General features: G+C 41.1%; 1 protein-coding gene across 2 annotated transcripts in view; it reads left to right on the forward strand.

Moving 5' to 3' along the window:
* Window positions 1-20,959, forward strand: part of wdr44 (WD repeat domain 44) — a 79,183-nt gene that overhangs the window by 56,861 nt on the left and 1,363 nt on the right. Inside the window, exons 12-22 of one of the 2 annotated variants that reach the window (XM_080748871.1) lie at window positions 278-429; window positions 5,348-5,486; window positions 10,812-10,876; window positions 12,026-12,139; window positions 13,829-13,869; window positions 14,097-14,178; window positions 15,071-15,262; window positions 15,603-15,704; window positions 16,003-16,118; window positions 17,142-17,269; window positions 17,439-17,594. In XM_080748871.1, the coding sequence (XP_080604997.1) occupies window positions 278-429; window positions 5,348-5,486; window positions 10,812-10,876; window positions 12,026-12,139; window positions 13,829-13,869; window positions 14,097-14,178; window positions 15,071-15,262; window positions 15,603-15,704; window positions 16,003-16,118; window positions 17,142-17,269; window positions 17,439-17,594 (1,287 nt within the window). Of the gene's footprint in view, window positions 1-277; window positions 430-5,347; window positions 5,487-10,811; window positions 10,877-12,025; window positions 12,140-13,828; window positions 13,870-14,055; window positions 14,179-15,070; window positions 15,263-15,602; window positions 15,705-16,002; window positions 16,119-17,141; window positions 17,270-17,438; window positions 17,595-20,959 lie in introns of both variants that reach the window. The other variant, XM_080748870.1, reaches the window with a different exon arrangement.

Genomic DNA, 20,959 nt, shown 5'->3' on the forward strand with positions numbered 1-20,959 from the left:
GCTTTAAAAATACATTATATTCATAGATTTGCACACATTTTCACGACTTTTTCAAAAAAATAGCAGATCTACAAGCTCGCAGCGGGGCACTCGGTGCAGCGCTGTGAGCTTGTATATCTGCTATTTTTTCAACAGTTAAAGCATTCAATAATCCTAGGCCTAAATGGGTTAAGCCTTCAGGCTTTGCGTTGAATCCTTCAATCCAAACTAATAAAGATCTAAAGATTGTCCTGGTTCTTAATGTTGTTTGGTTTTGTGTTTGTTCCCCGATGACCAGTGTTCCACACCGACCAGGACGACCCCTCGTCCAGTGACGATGAGGGCATGCCCTACACCCGTCCCGCCAAGTTCAAGGCGGCCCACAGCTTCAAGGGTCCCTTCGACTTCGACCAGATCAAGGTGGTCCAGGACCTGAGCGGAGAGCACATGGTAAGTTCACAGAATCTTCTATTTCTCTGCGTCCGTGTCTCGCTGAAACAGCTGAGTTTCCTGTAGCCGATATATAATATAGTAGCAGATGGATTGCAATGGCCACCAGTGTTGTTTTTGACAGCAAATTTTGATTTAGTTTTAGTCATAGTCTTTTGAATAAAATGTAATGTAGTTTTAGTCATATTTTAGTCACCTGAAAAGTTTTAGTTTTAGTCAAATTTCTGTCGACTAAATATAATAAAAGGTTTTAGGCGACTAAATCTACAGTTGATTTAGTCAACTAAAATGCATTTTTGCAGGCCTTGATGGCATCGTAATGACACGGCACGACGCGTTGTGAGCTTTTAGATCTGCTATTTCAGCATGCAACACCTGAGAGCAACCAAAAATAATATGACACTCTTCTCCACTAGTCCCTCCCCAACATTTTAGTCTAGTTTGTATTTTGTTGACGCAATTGTCAATATATTTAGTCTTAGTTTTAGTCATCACAGCTTAGTTTTTATTTAGTTTTTATTTCGTTTTTATTTAGTTTTCGTCAGTGAAAAAAACGCAGTCGACAAACATTTTTCGTCATAGTTTTAGTCGACGAAAACAACACTGATGGCCACCTTAGTCACCTTTTTCTTATTTTCGTATTTCTTTCAGAATGCAGATAAAGCGTGTGCGTGTCCGTGATCGAACTGGGGATCGATAAAAAAATAGAAATATATTCAGACTACTAGAAAATGAGGAACTTATGTATAGTTAGAGGGTTAGGGTTAGGGTTAGGGGGATTCAGTTAGAGGGGATACAAACGATCTTATGTATAGTTAGAGGGGATACAAACGATCCTATTTATAGTTAGAGGGGATACAAACGATCTTATGTATAGTTAGAGGGGATACAAACGATCTTATGTATAGTTAGAGGGGATACAAACGATCCTATTTATAGTTAGAGGGGATACAAACGATCTTATGTATAGTTAGAGGGGATACAAACGATCTTATGTATAGTTAGAGGGGATACAAACGATCTTATGTATAGTTAGAGGGGATACAAACGATCTTATGTATAGTTAGAGGGGATACAAACGATCTTATGTATAGTTAGAGGGGATACAAACGATCTTATGTATAGTTAGAGGGGATACAAACGATCTTATGTATAGTTAGAGGGGATACAAACGATCTTATGTATAGTTAGAGGATACAAACGATCCTATTTATAGTTAGAGGAGATACAAACGATACAAACGATCCGAAAATATTTCAGAATACTTCAATTTGGTGCTGCTTCAATCATAAAGATTGATGTTTTGTACTTTGTCTTTTGCCGTTTGCCTTCTTTTGTTCGCGCCAAGAAGTTTACCTCGTTTCGAAAAGATAATTACGTCACTTAATCGCCTCGTTATATTGGAGTTCTGGGTGGAAGTACTCATCGTGCACATGAATGGCATGACACAAAAACGCTCCCGTTGTGGAAGGAATCTTTAATGTAAATTCAGTCGTATTTGTGAGGTGGACAAACACATGAATCTGATATTAAACACTTCCTAATGTATTTAATGTGGAAGAGAAGCTTGGAAAGAATCACTGCCAACCATACAGTACAGCACAGCACAGCACAGCACAGCACAGCACAGCACAGCACTGTACAGTACAGTACAGCACAGCACAGCACAGCACTGTACAGTACAGCACAGCACAGCACAGCACTGTACAGTACAGTACAGTACAGCACAGCACAGCACAGCACAGCACTGTACAGTACAGCACAGCACAGCACAGCACAGCACAGCACTGTACAGTACAGCACAGCACAGCACAGCACAGCACTGTACAGCACAGCACAGCACAGCACAGCACAGCACAGCACAGTACAGTACAGTACAGCACAGCACAGCACAGCACAGTACAGTACAGCACAGCACAGCACAGCACAGCACAGTACAGCACAGTACGAGATCACTGACTGATACAGGAGGATGTTTTAAGAAGCTGTGTGTAACAAATAAGTATTATTGTGGAGCCAGAAGAAGCAAGCCTCATCAGAGGCAGGGGAGTGGAAGAGAGAAGGACCTCTATTTATAGACCCTGCTACATCCCCTGGTCCTTAACACAACGGAAGCCAAGGTTTCTAACATTTCTAGCTGTTACTGGTGCCACCATTCACTTACGCTTTATTTTGAAGTGCCTCGGAAGCTTTGTGCGTGTGCATGTGGGTGTCCATTGACGATTGAGGAAGATAATCCCTTTGTTTACAAAAGCTCGCGAAACTATAATCCAAAACGGGGCCGACCATCGCGGTAAAGTGTCGCTGTGAAAACAATCAGATCTCTCCTTCCCTGTCGCTTTTTTCACCTCATTCAAAGATAAAGCCCTTCTTATGTTTCAAAGTAGAATGTAAAGCAATAAACTGCCTCGCATTTTCTTCCCCTGTCTTCCTGCCTGCAGCTGGGGGGTGACGTAATGGACTTAGGTCATTCAGAGGGCAGCCACAGCCTGTACAGTTAACTCTTTGTTGTCTCGTCTCTCAACGAGATTGGCAGGGGGACACCTAGTGGCCATAACTCGTCCCTGAACGAGTTTGGCTCCCAAGTTGTTAAAGGACAACCTGCTTTTATAGAGACCTTCTACTGCCTGGTCCTTAAAGGAGAATACCTCTACTTATAGACCCAGCTGCATCCCCTGGTCCTTAACTCATTCGTAGTTTACGGCCGTAAAGCCCGTTAATTTCTCTATGTCTTTCACTGCCGGCTTCTCCTACCTGTTAACGTGGGCGCTCGTCCAGTTCCCATCGTGCGTGATCGGACACTGCTATGCATCGTGTGTTCGCGTATTCCATCAGCTTCTCAAATCCGTTGAAACTTTTTCAATTGATCAATAAGTTCTCCATCTGTAAGCCGCGGAGTTCAGACAGAAAGTTAACGGGCCAAAATAGAGGACGGACTTCCGCTTCCGGTTCAGGGACTCCAATGTTAAAGTTGTCCGCTCAATAATGTGTCCGTGTAGAAACCGATCACGGAGCATTAGTTCCGGCCTATTTTAGTTGCACTTCGATAAAAAAATGTTTTTTAATTAATTTTTATTACATTTACGGGTTCTACGGGCATGGCAGAGAAGGGGTACAAAGGGGTATTTTGATGGCAGAGTTTGTGTTAAAGGACCATTTCACCTCTGGGACAACCAGATCTTATTTTATTGTTGTGTGGGACACGATCAACACAATCCTGAGTTATGTTTTGTGTTCAATCTGTGTTTTTAGATATTTTAGTATTTCAGTATGCTACAACTGGTCATATGATGCATTTTGCATCATATGATGCATCAGATGATGCAATATCACGCTAGCATGCTGAAATACTAAAATATCTAAAAACACCTTTATGCTTTTATAGAGACATCCCCTGGATGACCCAGCTGCATCCCCTGGTCCTTAGAAAACAACCTGCTTTTTATTTTATGCTTCAACTATTAAACAAATAGTAGCTAAGATCACGGTGCCGCTCATGTGCCATCTCAACATATGTTGTTCCAGGGACAAACCAGAAGCAAATATTTGAGTTACAAATGTTCACTTTTAAAAATACACATTCAAAGATTTTCAAACAAATCTTGATTTTTCAAAAACAGCAGATCTACAAGCTGCTTTCATAGGGGCCTTCTAATGCTTAAAGAACAAGGACCCCCTTATTGACTCTTATTGACATGCCAGGGACCCCCATAAGAGAAGACCTTTAAGGCTCTAGCAGTGATGCTCAACCATTGAGACCTTTAACTCAGTTAGCGCCGGGCGACTTTACGAGCGACTAGTTCACTATGGCGTTTGGTGCCGAGCGACTCGGAGCGACTTTTATATAAAAGCATTGTTTAAGCTTTTAATATGTGTTTATAGACGGAGCGAAATGGTTAGCTTACCTCAGCTAATGTCCACACGTAAACCGTGAAAAAAAAGGATACGATTATGACGTCACCTTTAAACCAGGGCTTCCTGTTGACAACAGGCCTCTGCTAGCGTTAGCCTCAATGCAACCATCCGACCCTCACGTAGCTTCACTAGGTCGGATTTTGATTCTGAAACTTTCTGTGTGGCATCTATATACGTCCCGATGCCCATACCAATGGTGGTTTGAGACGATCAAGCACGAATTGAACAGTATTGAGCTGAAATGGTGACCGGCGGCCCGTCCATGTTAAGTCAATGAGGACCAAGTCAGCGTCTCATCCTGTTATGTGGATTTAAACAGGCTTAACATGGGACCATGTCAGTGTATGGTGTATGGTGGTCTCTAGTGGTCATCTGGTGGTATGGTATGCTGGACGTGCATTCGTTAAGGTGGTCTGGTTAAGGTGGTCTGGGGGGATACAAAATAGCTATTTCCTGGCGTTATAAGCGCACATTCATATTCATATTTTGGAAATCTGGCCCTGTATGAGTTAAGAACAATGTTCTACTGCACCCATGGTCCTAACAGAACAGCTGCTTTCAACGCAGCACGTTTGGAACGCTCTTATTTCACTCTAAACAAATCGACTTGCTAAAACAATGGTGTTGCAACTCGTTCTGAGCTTGTAGATCGGCTATTTTTGGCAATCGCTGGACCCCGGAATAGGTTTTATGTGTGTTCAAGTGCTTAACAAAAGTGGCGTTTATTTTGATCATTGCGATAATATCCGCCAAAACGTTGTACTATTTTTAGTCCACAGCCCTCCTCTGAGACACAGAGTGAGTAGACGGGTTTCTGAACTGTCCACAGAACTCCTCCGACGTCGTGATCTTGCAGATCTGAACATTTTGGCTGATGTATGTATGCATGGGTTCTTCATGTTGCTGGGGGACCCCCTGGGGACCCCTGCCCTCTCCAGCACCCCTGGGGGTCCCTCTGTGGGGACCAGTGTTGTTATCATGTGGTTCCTGTGTTCTCCTTTAGGGGGCAGTGTGGACCATGAAGTTCTCCCACTGTGGCAGGCTGCTGGCCACTGCCGGCCAGGACAACGTGGTTCGCATCTGGGTCCTAAAGAACGCCTTCGACTACTTCAACAACATGAGGATGAAGTACAACACAGAGGGTAAACAAACATCTCACGGTTTATTTTAACGATCGATCAATCGATTGTGTTCCGAGAGATCAACGGAACCGACATAGTATACTTTTAAGTTCCTACTTTCCTTCCTCCTAACATTTTTCTTATTTTATTTTTTTTACCATTATTTGGGGTCCCACTTGCAATATTCTCATGGTCCACCAGTAGTCCGTAGAGCTGTCAGAATTGGCCAAAAATGACATTCGAATATTCCCTTTAAAACGAAAGGAATTCATATTTTTTTTAATCAAAGCTTAATTTTTTACTGTTGAATATTATTTTATTGTTAACATTCGAAGGAACATTCAAATATAGAATATTCTTTCCCCCGATGACAGTGAAGTGACAAATTCAAGGACTTTTCTAAAGGACTTTCTCAAAAAGCAAGGAGAAAAGGAGCATCAAAAGTAACCGACAAACAATACTATAAAAACTGGTGAAACATTGGCCAAATTGTCAAATAATAAGTGTGTTAATACAATTGTGAAAATTGCAGTTATACAATCTTGTGGATCTGCTATGTTCACAATATGTATCTGTGGAACCGAACACTTAATACCTCAACAATTCCAAGTGCTTGTCAGGGTGAGGGGTCCCCAGTTTCACTATGATTATCTTGGGGGGTTACAGGCCTGCGAATGTTGAAAACCATTGCATTTTACCACTGTTTTACATGAATCACTGTCTTGTCTAAGTACTGACAGCAACATGTTTTACATTAATCACTATCTTGTCTAAGCACTGACAGCAACATGTTTTACATTAATCACTATCTTGTCTAAGCACTGACAGCAACATGTTTTACATGAATCACTGTCTTGTCTAAGTACTGACAGCAACATGTTTTACATGAATCACTATCTTGTCTAAGTACTGACAGCAACATGTTTTACATGAATCACTATCTTGTCTAAGCACTGACCGCAACATGTTTTACTTTAATCACTATCTTGTCTAAGTACTGACAGCAACATGTTTTACATTAATCACTATCTTGTCTAAGCACTGACAGCAACATGTTTTACATGAATCACTATCTTGTCTTGTCTAAGCACTGACAGCAACATGTTTTACATTAATCACTATCTTGTCTAAGCACTGACAGCAACATGTTTTACATTAATCACTATCTTGTCTAAGTACTGACAGCAACATGTTTTACATGAATCACTGTCTTATCTAAGTACTGACAGCAACATGTTTTACATTAATCACTATCTTATCTAAGTACTGACAGCAACATGTTTTACATTAATCACTATCTTGTCTAAGCACTGACAGCAACATGTTTTACATTAATCACTATCTTGTCTAAGTACTGACAGCAACATGTTTTACATGAATCACTGTCTTGTCTAAGCACTGACAGCAACATGTTTTACATTAATCACTGTCTTGTCTAAGTACTGACAGCAACATGTTTTACATGAATCACTGTCTTGTCTAAGCACTGACAGCAACATGTTTTACATTAATCACTATCTTGTCTAAGTACTGACAGCAACATGTTTTACATGAATCACTATCTTGTCTAAGCACTGACAGCAACATGTTTTACATTAATCACTGTCTTGTCTAAGCACTGACAGCAACATGTTTTACATGAATCACTATCTTGTCTAAGTACTGACAGCAACATGTTTTACATGAATCACTGTCTTGTCTAAGCACTGACAGCAACATGTTTTACATTAATCACTGTCTTGTCTAAGTACTGACAGCAACATGTTTTACATTAATCACTATCTTGTCTAAGCACTGACAGCAACATGTTTTACATTAATCACTGTCTTGTCTAAGCACTGACAGCAACATGTTTTACATGAATCACTGTCTTGTCTAAGCACTGACAGCAACATGTTTTACATTAATCACTATCTTGTCTAAGCACTGACAGCAACATGTTTTACATTAATCACTGTCTTGTCTAAGCACTGACAGCAACATGTTTTACATTAATCACTATCTTGTCTAAGCACTGACAGCAACATGTTTTACATTAATCACTGTCTTGTCTAAGTACTGACAGCAACATGTTTTACATTAATCACTATCTTATCTAAGTACTGACAGCAACATGTTTTACATGAATCACTATCTTGTCTAAGCACTGACAGCAACATGTTTTACTTTAATCACTATCTTGTCTAAGTACTGACAGCAACATGTTTTACATTAATCACTATCTTGTCTAAGCACTGACAGCAACATGTTTTACATGAATCACTATCTTGTCTTGTCTAAGCACTGACAGCAACATGTTTTACATTAATCACTATCTTGTCTAAGCACTGACAGCAACATGTTTTACATTAATCACTATCTTGTCTAAGTACTGACAGCAACATGTTTTACATGAATCACTGTCTTATCTAAGCACTGACAGCAACATGTTTTACATTAATCACTATCTTGTCTTGTCTAAGTACTGACAGCAACATGTTTTACATTAATCACTATCTTGTCTAAGCACTGACAGCAACATGTTTTACATTAATCACTATCTTGTCTAAGTACTGACAGCAACATGTTTTACATGAATCACTGTCTTATCTAAGTACTGACAGCAACATGTTTTACATTAATCACTATCTTATCTAAGTACTGACAGCAACATGTTTTACATTAATCACTATCTTGTCTAAGCACTGACAGCAACATGTTTTACATTAATCACTATCTTGTCTAAGTACTGACAGCAACATGTTTTACATGAATCACTGTCTTGTCTAAGCACTGACAGCAACATGTTTTACATGAATCACTGTCTTGTCTAAGCACTGACAGCAACATGTTTTACATTAATCACTGTCTTGTCTAAGTACTGACAGCAACATGTTTTACATTAATCACTGTCTTGTCTAAGTACTGACAGCAACATGTTTTACATTAATCACTGTCTTGTCTAAGCACTGACAGCAACATGTTTTACATTAATCACTATCTTGTCTAAGTACTGACAGCAACATGTTTTTACTTTAATCACTATCTTGTCTAAGTACTGACAGCAACATGTTTTACATGAATCACTGTCTTGTCTAAGTACTGACAGCAACATGTTTTACATTAATCACTATCTTGTCTAAGCACTGACAGCAACATGTTTTACATTAATCACTGTCTTGTCTAAGCACTGACGGCAACATGTTTTACATTAATCACTATCTTGTCTAAGCACTGACGGCAACATGTTTTACATTAATCACTGTCTTGTCTAAGCACTGACAGCAACATGTTTTACATTAATCACTATCTTGTCTAAGTACTGACAGCAACATGTTTTACATGAATCACTGTCTTGTCTAAGCACTGACGGCAACATGTTTTACATTAATCACTGTCTTGTCTAAGTACTGACAGCAACATGTTTTACATGAATCACTGTCTTGTCTAAGCACTGACAGCAACATGTTTTACATTAATCACTATCTTGTCTAAGCACTGACAGCAACATGTTTTACATTAATCACTGTCTTGTCTAAGCACTGACAGCAACATGTTTTACATTCACTGTCTTGTCTAAGTACTGACAGCAACATGTTTTACATGAATCACTGTCTTGTCTAAGCACTGACAGCAACATGTTTTACATTAATCACTATCTTGTCTAAGTACTGACAGCAACATGTTTTACATGAATCACTATCTTGTCTAAGCACTGACAGCAACATGTTTTACATTAATCACTGTCTTGTCTAAGCACTGACAGCAACATGTTTTACATGAATCACTATCTTGTCTAAGTACTGACAGCAACATGTTTTACATGAATCACTGTCTTGTCTAAGCACTGACAGCAACATGTTTTACATTAATCACTGTCTTGTCTAAGTACTGACAGCAACATGTTTTACATTAATCACTGTCTTGTCTAAGCACTGACAGCAACATGTTTTACATTAATCACTATCTTGTCTAAGCACTGACAGCAACATGTTTTACATTAATCACTGTCTTGTCTAAGCACTGACATCAACATGTTTTACATGAATCACTATCTTGTCTAAGCACTGACAGCAACATGTTTTACATGAATCACTATCTTGTCTAAGCACTGACATCAACATGTTTTACATGAATCACTATCTTGTCTAAGCACTGACATCAACATGTTTTACATTAATCACTATCTTGTCTAAGTACTGACAGCAACATGTTTTACATTAATCACTGTCTTGTCTAAGTACTGACAGCAACATGTTTTATATTAATCACTGTCTTGTCTAAGCACTGACAGCAACATGTTTTACATGAATCACTGTCTTGTCTAAGTACTGACAGCAACATGTTTTACATTAATCACTGTCTTGTCTAAGCACTGACAGCAACATGTTTTACATTAATCACTTTCTTGTCTAAGTACTGACAGCAACATGTTTTACATTAATCACTGTCTTGTCTAAGCACTGACAGCAACATGTTTTACATTAATCACTGTCTTGTCTAAGTACTGACAGCAACATGTTTTAAATGAATCACTATCTTATCTAAGTACTGACAGCAACATGTTTTACATTAATCACTGTCTTGTCTAAGTACTGACAGCAACATGTTTTACATGAATCACTATCTTGTCTAAGTACTGACAGCAACATGTTTTACATTAATCACTGTCTTGTCTAAGTACTGACAGCAACATGTTTTACATTAATCACTGTCTTGTCTAAGTACTGACAGCAACATGTTTTACATGAATCACTATCTTATCTAAGTACTGACAGCAACATGTTTTACATTAATCACTGTCTTGTCTAAGTACTGACAGCAACATGTTTTACATTAATCACTGTCTTGTCTAAGTACTGACATCAACATGTTTTACATTAATCACTGTCTTGTCTAAGTACTGACAGCAACATGTTTTACATGAATCACTATCTTATCTAAGTACTGACAGCAACATGTTTTACATTAATCACTGTCTTGTCTAAGCACTGACAGCAACATGTTTTACATTAATCACTATCTTGTCTAAGTACTGACATCAACATGTTTTACATTAATCACTGTCTTGTCTAAGTACTGACAGCAACATGTTTTACATGAATCACTATCTTATCTAAGTACTGACAGCAACATGTTTTACATTAATCACTGTCTTGTCTAAGCACTGACAGCAACATGTTTTACATTAATCACTGTCTTGTCTAAGTACTGACAGCAACATGTTTTACATGAATCACTGTCTTGTCTAAGTACTGACAGCAACATGTTTTACATGAATCACTGTCTTGTCTAAGTACTGACAGCAACATGTTTTACATGAATCACTGTATTGTCTAAGTACTGACAGCAACATTCTCTCCTCAGGTCGTGTGTCCCCTTCGCCCTCACAGGAGAGTTTATGCTCGTCTAAGTCTGACTCGGACCTGGCGGTGAGTGAACGCTGTTCAGTGCTTTAATCATTGAAGATGGTTTACTAATCACTATGTTTTCCATCCCGGAGGGATGTAACACAGTTGTGTGCCAGTGTAGTGTAGCCTCGCAACAGCCAGACTCTCCCATGGGAGAGTCTGGGAGTTCTCCATAGACAACGCATTACGCGATGACGTAGTTACTCACTTTGACTGACAGGTCCAGTCAGTAGTCATCAGTGCATCAAAACATCGTCGGGAGAACATCAAATACGTCTTTTCCAGACAGAAATTCCAAAGGTGCAAACTGTTGTTCGTTTTTAAGTTATGAGATGATAAAACTTTGATTTCAGATAAAACTTCGCTTAATGCAGCTTTTATTTGCGATTTGTGAACTCGCGTCAGACATGGGATCCGCCGTGTTTGTTTACAAAATGCGAGAGCTGTAGCAGCCGCTCGACCAATCAGGAGCGGTGTGAGGCGGGTTCGCTCGAAATGCAGCCTTTTGATTGGAAATTGAGACCCTAAGTTCTAATAAAGAGACTCGATGGGAGGGACACCAGACCGAGAAAGGAAGCGTATTGGTGATGACGTAGCTCGGGATGGCTTGCGAGGCTAAGTGTAGTCCACTGAAGAAGTAGGTGCACTACACTGATTAAACTGATTAAAAATGTCATTAATAAAATCACCTTTAAAGGACAACTTTGTTTTTTTACAACAAGGGTTCATATTTTAGATTGTAATTAGAGAAAAGAAAAGGTGAGTGTTAAAATATTTTCATTTGCTTCGTTCTATTGTTTTATCGGGTTTACCGTGCTAAAATGTGGGGCATGCGTACGCATGGGGGCATTCGTACAAGTGGCTAAATATGTATTTTTAGACACAATAAGCCAGCAGTTTCTTTATTGCTATTTACACTAACGCTTCTAGCCCCCATAAGTCACATCCAACCATGAAAGGTTGCGTTGTATCTTGGGAATGGGCTTATTCTGTGTAAAATGACATATTTAGCCACTTGTACGCAACCACTGAAATAAGAATCTCTAAAACAATAGAAAGAAGTAAATGAAATTAATTTAACACTCATCTTTTATATTCTTTAATTACAATCTAAAATATGAACCCTTGTTGTAAAAAACTAAAGTTGTCCTTTAATGTTGCTGTCCCCAGGCCTGCATGCCAGAGGACCCTGACACAGAGGACAGGAACGCCCCGTTCAGACAGATCCCCTTCTGCAAGTACAAAGGACACACAGCCGACCTACTGGACCTGTCCTGGTCCAAGGTAAGATCCTACACCTCCTACACCTCCTAACACACTGCTGACCTACTGGACCTGTCCTGGTCCAAGGTAAGATCCTACACCTCCTACATCTTAACACACTGCTGACCTACTGGACCTGTCCTGGTCCAAGGTAAGATCCTACACCTCCTACACCTCCTAACACACTGCTGACCTCCTGGACCTGTCCTGGTCCAAGGTAAGATCCTACACCTCCTACATCTTAACACACTGCTGACCTACTGGACCTGTCCTGGTCCAAGGTAAGATCCTACACCTCCTACACCTCCTAACACACTGCTGACCTACTGGACCTGTCCTGGTCCAAGGTAAGATCCTACACCTCCTAACACACTGCTGACCTACTGGACCTGTCCTGGTCCAAGGTAAGATCCTACACCTCCTACACCTCCTAACACACTGCTGACCTACTGGACCTGTCCTGGTCCAAGGTAGAAAGCTGACACAACTTCACATCCTATCGAGGGATGGGACGATATGACAATTTCATGTCACGATTATTGTGACAAAATAAATCACGATTTACAATATTATCGCGATAATCAAAATCCGTTTGATGCGACGCGTTGTGAGCTTGTAGATCTGCTATTTTTGGCAAAGACATTTGATGGAGAGTGAAAAAAAGACTATCAAGTACGTACATTATAAGTACCTTTTACCAATTATAGAGGGTTTAAGTGGTACCGGAAATGCAGCTCGGCAATTAAAAGGAGAATTGATCCCAGTGCATGACGGAGGACGATTTCACGATAAATAAAATCTCCACGATACGGTTATCGTGAGTGTTTTTTTTATTACGATAAACGATAATATTGTGTATCGTCCCATCCCTAATCCTATCATGTCTTTCCTTATGGAATGCCATGGGGAGGGCAGCCATAGCAGATGGGTAGAAGCCATTAGAGTTATTAGTGGGGCAGTTGTAGAACTTCTCCCTGCTGTTGTCGTCCATCCACAACACGGTCAGGTTGTGATCATGGTGTTTAACACAGTCAGGATGATGATGATGTTTTTATGTGTCTAGAGGGCATGCGCAAGCAAACAGTGAATGGTAAATCGAGTGGCAAAGTGAGTTAACGTCTTTTAACGTTGTTTAAAGCAATCAGATAGGACTTTTCTGTTTGGATGAATGGGCTGTCAAGGACAGAAAGTTAGTAGTTTTTGCCACTCAGTAGGCGTTCCCGGATAACCTCCGGATATGATGATGATGTCACGTGCATACCCTCTGTATACAGTATGTATCCTCCATGGATAAGACAGTCAGGATGTGGTCATGGTGTTTAAGACTGTCAGAGGGGTTGAAGTTCTCAGTCCTGGGGACTGATTTCAGTCTTGAGGATTCCATAGGGGCTGTTTCTGAGATCAGTGCAGATCTGCAAATAAAATAAAATAAGGGGGAGGTGTAGCGAGTCGTCACAACACTAATCAAGTGATCTCCAAACGAAAAAGCAGATCATTTCAAGATATGAGTATTTGAATTAGCCAGACTAGCATAGAATACTACAGAACTACAGAAAGAAACAGATACTTCTATAAAATGAAGGGCACACACACATTCAGTGAAGGCAGTTCAGAACTTCAGGAAAACACTTAAAAGTCACATATTGGGACATGGTCTGAAAATAAAACCCCTGCAGTCAGGATGGTGATGTTTTTATGTGTATCTTGTAGAACTTCTTCCTCCTGTCCTCCTCCATGGATAAGACGGTGAGGTTGTGATGTGTGTATGTGTTATCTTGTATCTTGTAGAACTTCTTCCTCCTCTCCTCCTCCTTGGATAAGACAGTCAGGTTGTGATGTGTGTATGTGTTATCTTGTATCTTGTAGAACTTCTTCCTCCTCTCCTCCTCCATGGATAAGACAGTCAGGTTGTGATGTGTGTATGTGTTATCTTGTAGAACTTCTTCCTGCTCTCCTCCTCCATGGATAAGACGGTGAGGTTGTGGCACATCTCCAGGAGAGAATGTCTCTGCTGCTTCCAGCACATCGACTTTGTCACCGCCATCACCTTCCACCCACGGGTGAGTGGCCTCATCCTTCACTTATATTAACTAACTTACCGTTCTATATTTCGGGCACATATTTCATGTTTTCCTACTATACCACTAACATGTGGAACGCCCTACTGCATGCCTTCAAGGAGTGTAAATCCCTAACCTCCTTTAAAACCGGTCTGAAGAGACACCTACAGATGGCTGCTACTCGAGACTTGTAATAGACTAAGCCCATACTTACCTCCCTTTTCCACTGTAAATATTGTTTATTTCTTCTTTCTTCATGAGTTTGTGTTTATTTAGCTAATTGATGCTATCCTCTGCATGGTACTATGTTCTATCTGTCTGTCATTCAATGTTTTATGTGATACAAAAAGGTTTCCTGTGTAAATAAGCCGTGAAGCTCACTAGGACCTCCTTTCATTTGGCCTTGTACCAGTGATTTGTACTCATTGTCATGAAACTGTACTTTTTTCTATGTACTTCTAATACAGTGGTTCTCAACCTTTTCAGGCCCCCAAAATAATCACACACACACACACACACACACACACCCAGACGAGCACTAATTGAGGCATTACATTTTGTATATCACGGTTCTATTTTCAAAATTGCTGCCTCTAATATTTGACTATTAGGCCAATGTTTAATTTGTCATTTTAGCGGTATTAGAAAGTCCTTAAATTGTCACTGGAGAAATGAGCAGAATCTCTCTATACACTTAAACGTTATGTTGGTTTGTTTACAGTTGAGCGAGAAAACAATGTTGCAACGTTAAGTTAATCATCTGGGGACCCCCCAAAACAATTTGGGGACCCCCCTTGGGGTCCTGACCCACAGGTTGAGAACCACAGGTCTAATACAATCTTAAATCAATCAATCAATCAATCCATCAATCAATCAATCAATCAATCCCCAGGACGACCGGTACTTCCTGAGCGGCTCTCTGGACGGTAAGCTGCGCTTGTGGAACATTCCTGACAAGAAGGTGGCGCTGTGGAACGAGGTGGACGGACAGACGCGCCTCATCACCGCCGCCAACTTCTGCCAGAACGGAAAATACGCCGTCATCGGAACCTACGACGGACGCTGCATCTTCTACGACACCGAGGTAATAAAATAACAACAACACATACCGTGGTGAATGCATGGTCAAACAAACTACGGGTCCTTGAAACTAAAGGTGGAGAATCACAGGGTTAAACCAGTAAGACTCCCTAATCGGGAGATAAGCGACCGTCAGGTCGCAGCGTGATTTTAGGGCAAAATGTGTAGGAGCAGTGTCCAGAAATGTGTTTGAATTTTTTTTATTTAAACTGATTGAGTGTAAAATTAAGTGAACACTCCAGAACTGAGCCACATCTCGGTCTATAAAAGGCTTATGGAATATGAGATATAACCATTTTTGGACAAAATGTACTCAACTGTGTTTTTTATGTTGTTGTTTGCAGCGCCTCAAATACCACACGCAGATCCACGTCAGGTCCACCAGGGGGCGCAACAGAGTTGGTCGTAAAATCACTGGAATTGAGCCTCTCCCCGGAGAGAACAAGGTAAAGATGCGATCAGAACTTTGGAGTTAATTTAGTATAATCCACTACATGGATTTCTCTGATTAACCACTTTAAGCCCTGTTTTAAAACTGTGTTGAGCAAAACAAAGGAGCAAGATCTACAATCTCATAACGTAGATCCGCTAATATAGCCATTCATGAAAATTAATATTATTATTATTTTTAGAATATGTTTTTTCATAACTAATTAGTTAGATGTACCGGTAACCTTTTCTTCTTCTTTTGTTATGCAGTACAATTCATATTTTCGGTGACATGTTTTTTACGTTTTCCCTCAGATTTTGGTGACGTCCAACGACTCTCGGATCCGCCTGTACGACCTGCGCGACCTCTCCCTGTCCATGAAGTACAAGGGCTACGTCAACAGCAGCAGCCAGATCAAAGCTAGCTTCAGGTCTGTCTGTCTGTCTGTCTGTCTGTCTGTCTGTCTGTCTGTCTGTCTGTCTGTCTGCCTGCCTGCCTGCCTGCCTGTCTGTCTGTCTGTCTGTCTGTCTGTCTGTCTGTCTGTCTGTCTGTCTGCCTGCCTGCCTGCCTGCCTGCCTGCCTGCCTGCCTGCCTGCCTGTCTGTCTGTCTGTCTGTCTGTCTGTCTGTCCATCAGATCAAAGCTAGCTTCAGGTCTGTCTGTCTGTCTGTCTGTCTGTCTGTCTGTCCGTCAGATCAAAGCTAGCTTCATGGATTAACCCCTATTTGGAACTTCTACCTTTCAAAACGAGAACCCATATTTTCTCTACCTTTCAAGAGAGGAATTGTAGTTTAGTTGCAATTGCCTCTTTCCATCAGCAGAGGGAGACAAAGCACATAGAACATAAGGATTGTATATCTTTAAATGTTGCTTTCTAAACGGCAGCAGCAGGCTTAGGTTAAAGGCTGTTTCTGTGTTTTTATTTTTTTTAACTTTCATAAAAAAAGCTTAATGCATAGAAATCTGTTTTGTTTTTCAGTCGTGACTACGTTTGATTGATTGATTATTTCATTAGAGCAAAAAGATGTAGTACAGTACAAGTACAGTCAAACTCCCTGCCTAAAAGGAACATCCTAAAAAAGCCATTGTGGTCTTGCTCCATTGGAGGTCCTTGGTATTCAATTCATCAACGTATAAAATAGCAACACAAAACGTTCAATTGCATTGCAAGTATAAAACACTATACTGTATGTATAGAGCAGGGGTCTGAAATGTTTTCAGGTCAAGGACCCCTTAGTTGAGAGAGAGATGAAGCAGGGACCCCCCACAACCTGTTCATAGATTCCATCTAGTTTCATTGTTTGACAGCACAATCATCAGTGTATTTTGGATTCATGTCAATTTGTGTTTTCAGATATTTAACCACTTGAAACGTCAATACTTAAAATCATTCATGTTTCTCCTTGTGGTTTCAGTCATGACTACTCCTTCATGTTGTCTCCTTGTGGTTTCAGTCATGACTACTCGTTCATCGTGAGCGGCTCAGAGGATAAGTACGTGTACATCTGGAGCACCTACCACGACCTGAGCAAGTTCACCTCCGTACGGCGAGACCGCAATGACTTCTGGGAAGGAATTAAAGGTAACGCCCATTATTTCTTTATTTGATTTGTTTTATACTAGAACATTTTAAAACAATTATAAACATTATACATCATGAGAAGTTGAATCATACACTTGTGTGTGTGTGTGTGTGTGTGTGTGTGTGTGTGTGTGTGTGTGTGTGTGTGTGTGTGTGTGTGTGTTCTCAGCTCACAACGCGGTGGTGACGTCGGCCATCTTTGCCCCCCACCCGGGGCTCATCGTGCCCCCGGAGGCCAGCGGCGGTACTGCAGTGGCGGCGGCTGAGAAGCCAGAGCCAGAGAGACAGAGTCTGGACTCTGAAGACTCCGAAACCATTCCCTCAGGTACACATTAAACCATTCCCTCAGGTACACATTAAACCATTCCCTCAGGTACACATTTAACCATTTCCTCAGTACACATTTAACCATTCCATCCTTCAGGTACACATTAAACCATTCCCTCAGGTACACATTTAACCATTTCCTCAGTACACATTTAACCATTTCCTCAGGTAGGCTGAGACCATGCACCTCCATTTCCGGTAGATGTAAACTTATGTTTTGAGCTTATTATAGATCTGCTACTTTTGAACTTGAATCCTGAACAGTTTCGGACATGGTAGGGAATTTAAGCCTGGACGGTTTTCAGGATGGCTCCGCTAGGCGGCAGGAAGTACAGCGTTAATCAAACAGCCGTCGGCCACGGGTTCAACTTCCCACCACGTACTGAACTCTTTGATCCCCGCTACGCAGCAGACGCTGTAGACGCTGTAGACGCTACGTGAAAGGTAGCTTCTGCCGGAGTAGGAAATGGGCTGCGACGGCAAGCAGGTCTATCTAGCACTGATCCATGAGCAGGTTGATCTATCTAGCACTGATCCATGAGCAGGTTGATCTATCTAGCACTGATCCATGGACAGGTTGATCTATCTAGCACTGATCCATAGACAGGTTGATCTATCTAGCACTGATCCATGGACAGGTTGATCTATCTAGCACTGATCCATGAGCAGGTTGATCTATCTAGCACTGATCCATGAGCAGGTTGATCTATCTAGCACTGATCCATGAGCAGGTTGATCTATCTAGCACTGATCCATGAGCAGGTTGATCTATCTAGCACTGATCCATGGACAGGTTGATCTATCTAGCACTGATCCATAGACAGGTTGATCTATCTAGCACTGATCCATGGACAGGTTGATCTATCTAGCACTGATCCATAGACAGGTTGATCTATCTAGCACTGATCCATGGACAGGTTGATCTATCTAGCACTGATCCATGGACAGGTTGATCTATCTAGCACTGATCCATGGACAGGTTAAAGTTGATTGTTCTCTCTCTCTCTCTCTCTCTCTCTCTCTCTCTCTCTCTCTCTCTCTCTCTCTCTCTCCTATAGTAACATAGTGTCTCTCTCCCCAACAGGAGCATTGAAGACAGACTCTCTCTCTCTCCTATAGTAACACAGTGTCTCTCTCCCCAACAGGAGCATTGAAGACAGACTCTCTCTCCTATAGTAACACAGTGTCTCTCTCCCCAACAGGAGCATTGAAGACAGACTCTCTCTCTCTCCTATACTAACATAATGTCTCTCGTCCTATCAGGAGCATTGAAGACAGACTCTCTCTCTCTCCTATAGTAACATAGTGTCTCTCTCCCCAACAGGAGCATTGAAGACAGACTCTCTCTCTCTCCTATAGTAACACAGTGTCTCTCGTCCTAACAGGAGCATTGAAGACAGACTCTCTCTCCTATAGTAACACAGTGTCTCTCTCCCCAACAGGAGCATTGAAGACAGACTCTCTCTCCTATACTAACATAATGTCTCTCGTCCTAACAGGAGCATTGAAGACAGACTCTCTCTCTCTCCTATAGTAACATAATGTCTCTCGTCCTATCAGGAGCATTGAAGACAGACTCTCTCTCTCTCCTATAGTAACATAATGTCTCTCGTCCTATCAGGAGCATTGAAGACAGACTCTCTCTCTCTCCTATAGTAACATAGTGTCTCTCTCCCCAACAGGAGCATTGAAGACAGACTCTCTCTCTCTCCTATAGTAACACAGTGTCTCTCGTCCTAACAGGAGCATTGAAGACAGACTCTCTCTCTCTCCTATAGTAACATAATGTCTCTCTCCCCAACAGGAGCATTGAAGACAGACTCTCTCTCTCTCCTATAGTAACATAGTGTCTCTCTCCCCAACAGGAGCATTGAAGACAGACTCTCTCTCTCTCCTATAGTAACACAGTGTCTCTCTCCCCAACAGGAGCATTGAAGACAGACTCTCTCTCTCTCCTATAGTAACATAATGTCTCTCGTCCTATCAGGAGCATTGAAGACAGACTCTCTCTCTCTCCTATACTAACATAATGTCTCTCGTCCTATCAGGAGCATTGAAGACAGACTCTCTCTCTCTCCTATACTAACATAATGTCTCTCGTCCTATCAGGAGCATTGAAGACAGACTCTCTCTCTCTCCTATACTAACATAATGTCTCTCGTCCTATCAGGAGCATTGAAGACAGACTCTCTCTCCTATAGTAACATAATGTCTCTCGTCCTATCAGGAGCATTGAAGACAGACTCTCTCTCTCTCCTATACTAACATAATGTCTCTCGTCCTATCAGGAGCATTGAAGACAGACTCTCTCTCTCTCCTATACTAACATAATGTCTCTCGTCCTATCAGGAGCATTGAAGACAGACTCTCTCTCTCTCCTATACTAACATAATGTCTCTCGTCCTAACAGGAGCATTGAAGACAGACTCTCTCTCTCTCCTATAGTAACATAATGTCTCTCGTCCTATCAGGAGCATTGAAGACAGACTCTCTCTCTCTCCTATACTAACATAATGTCTCTCGTCCTAACAGGAGCATTGAAGACAGACTCTCTCTCTCTCCTATACTAACATAATGTCTCTCGTCCTATCAGGAGCATTGAAGACAGACTCTCTCTCTCTCCTATACTAACATAATGTCTCTCGTCCTATCAGGAGCATTGAAGACAGACTCTCTCTCTCTCCTATACTAACATAATGTCTCTCGTCCTAACAGGAGCATTGAAGACAGACTCTCTCTCTCCTATACTAACATAATGTCTCTCGTCCTATCAGGAGCATTGAAGACAGACTCTCTCTCTCTCCTATACTAACATAATGTCTCTCGTCCTATCAGGAGCATTGAAGACAGACTCTCTCTCTCTCCTATACTAACATAATGTCTCTCGTCCTATCAGGAGCATTGAAGACAGACTCTCTCTCCTATAGTAACATAATGTCTCTCGTCCTATCAGGAGCATTGAAGACAGACTCTCTCTCTCTCCTATACTAACATAATGTCTCTCGTCCTATCAGGAGCATTGAAGACAGACTCTCTCTCTCTCCTATACTAACATAATGTCTCTCGTCCTATCAGGAGCATTGAAGACAGACTCTCTCTCTCTCCTATAGTAACATAATGTCTCTCGTCCTATCAGGAGCATTGAAGACAGACTCTCTCTCTCTCCTATACTAACATAATGTCTCTCGTCCTATCAGGAGCATTGAAGACAGACTCTCTCTCTCTCCTATACTAACATAATGTCTCTCGTCCTATCAGGAGCATTGAAGACAGACTCTCTCTCTCTCCTATACTAACATAATGTCTCTCGTCCTAACAGGAGCATTGAAGACAGACTCTCTCTCTCTCCTATACTAACATAAT

The sequence above is a fragment of the Nannobrachium achirus genome, assembly GCF_963921795.1.
Source record: "Nannobrachium achirus genome assembly, chromosome: 19".
In the NCBI taxonomy this organism is placed as follows: Eukaryota; Metazoa; Chordata; class Actinopteri; order Myctophiformes; family Myctophidae; genus Nannobrachium; species Nannobrachium achirus.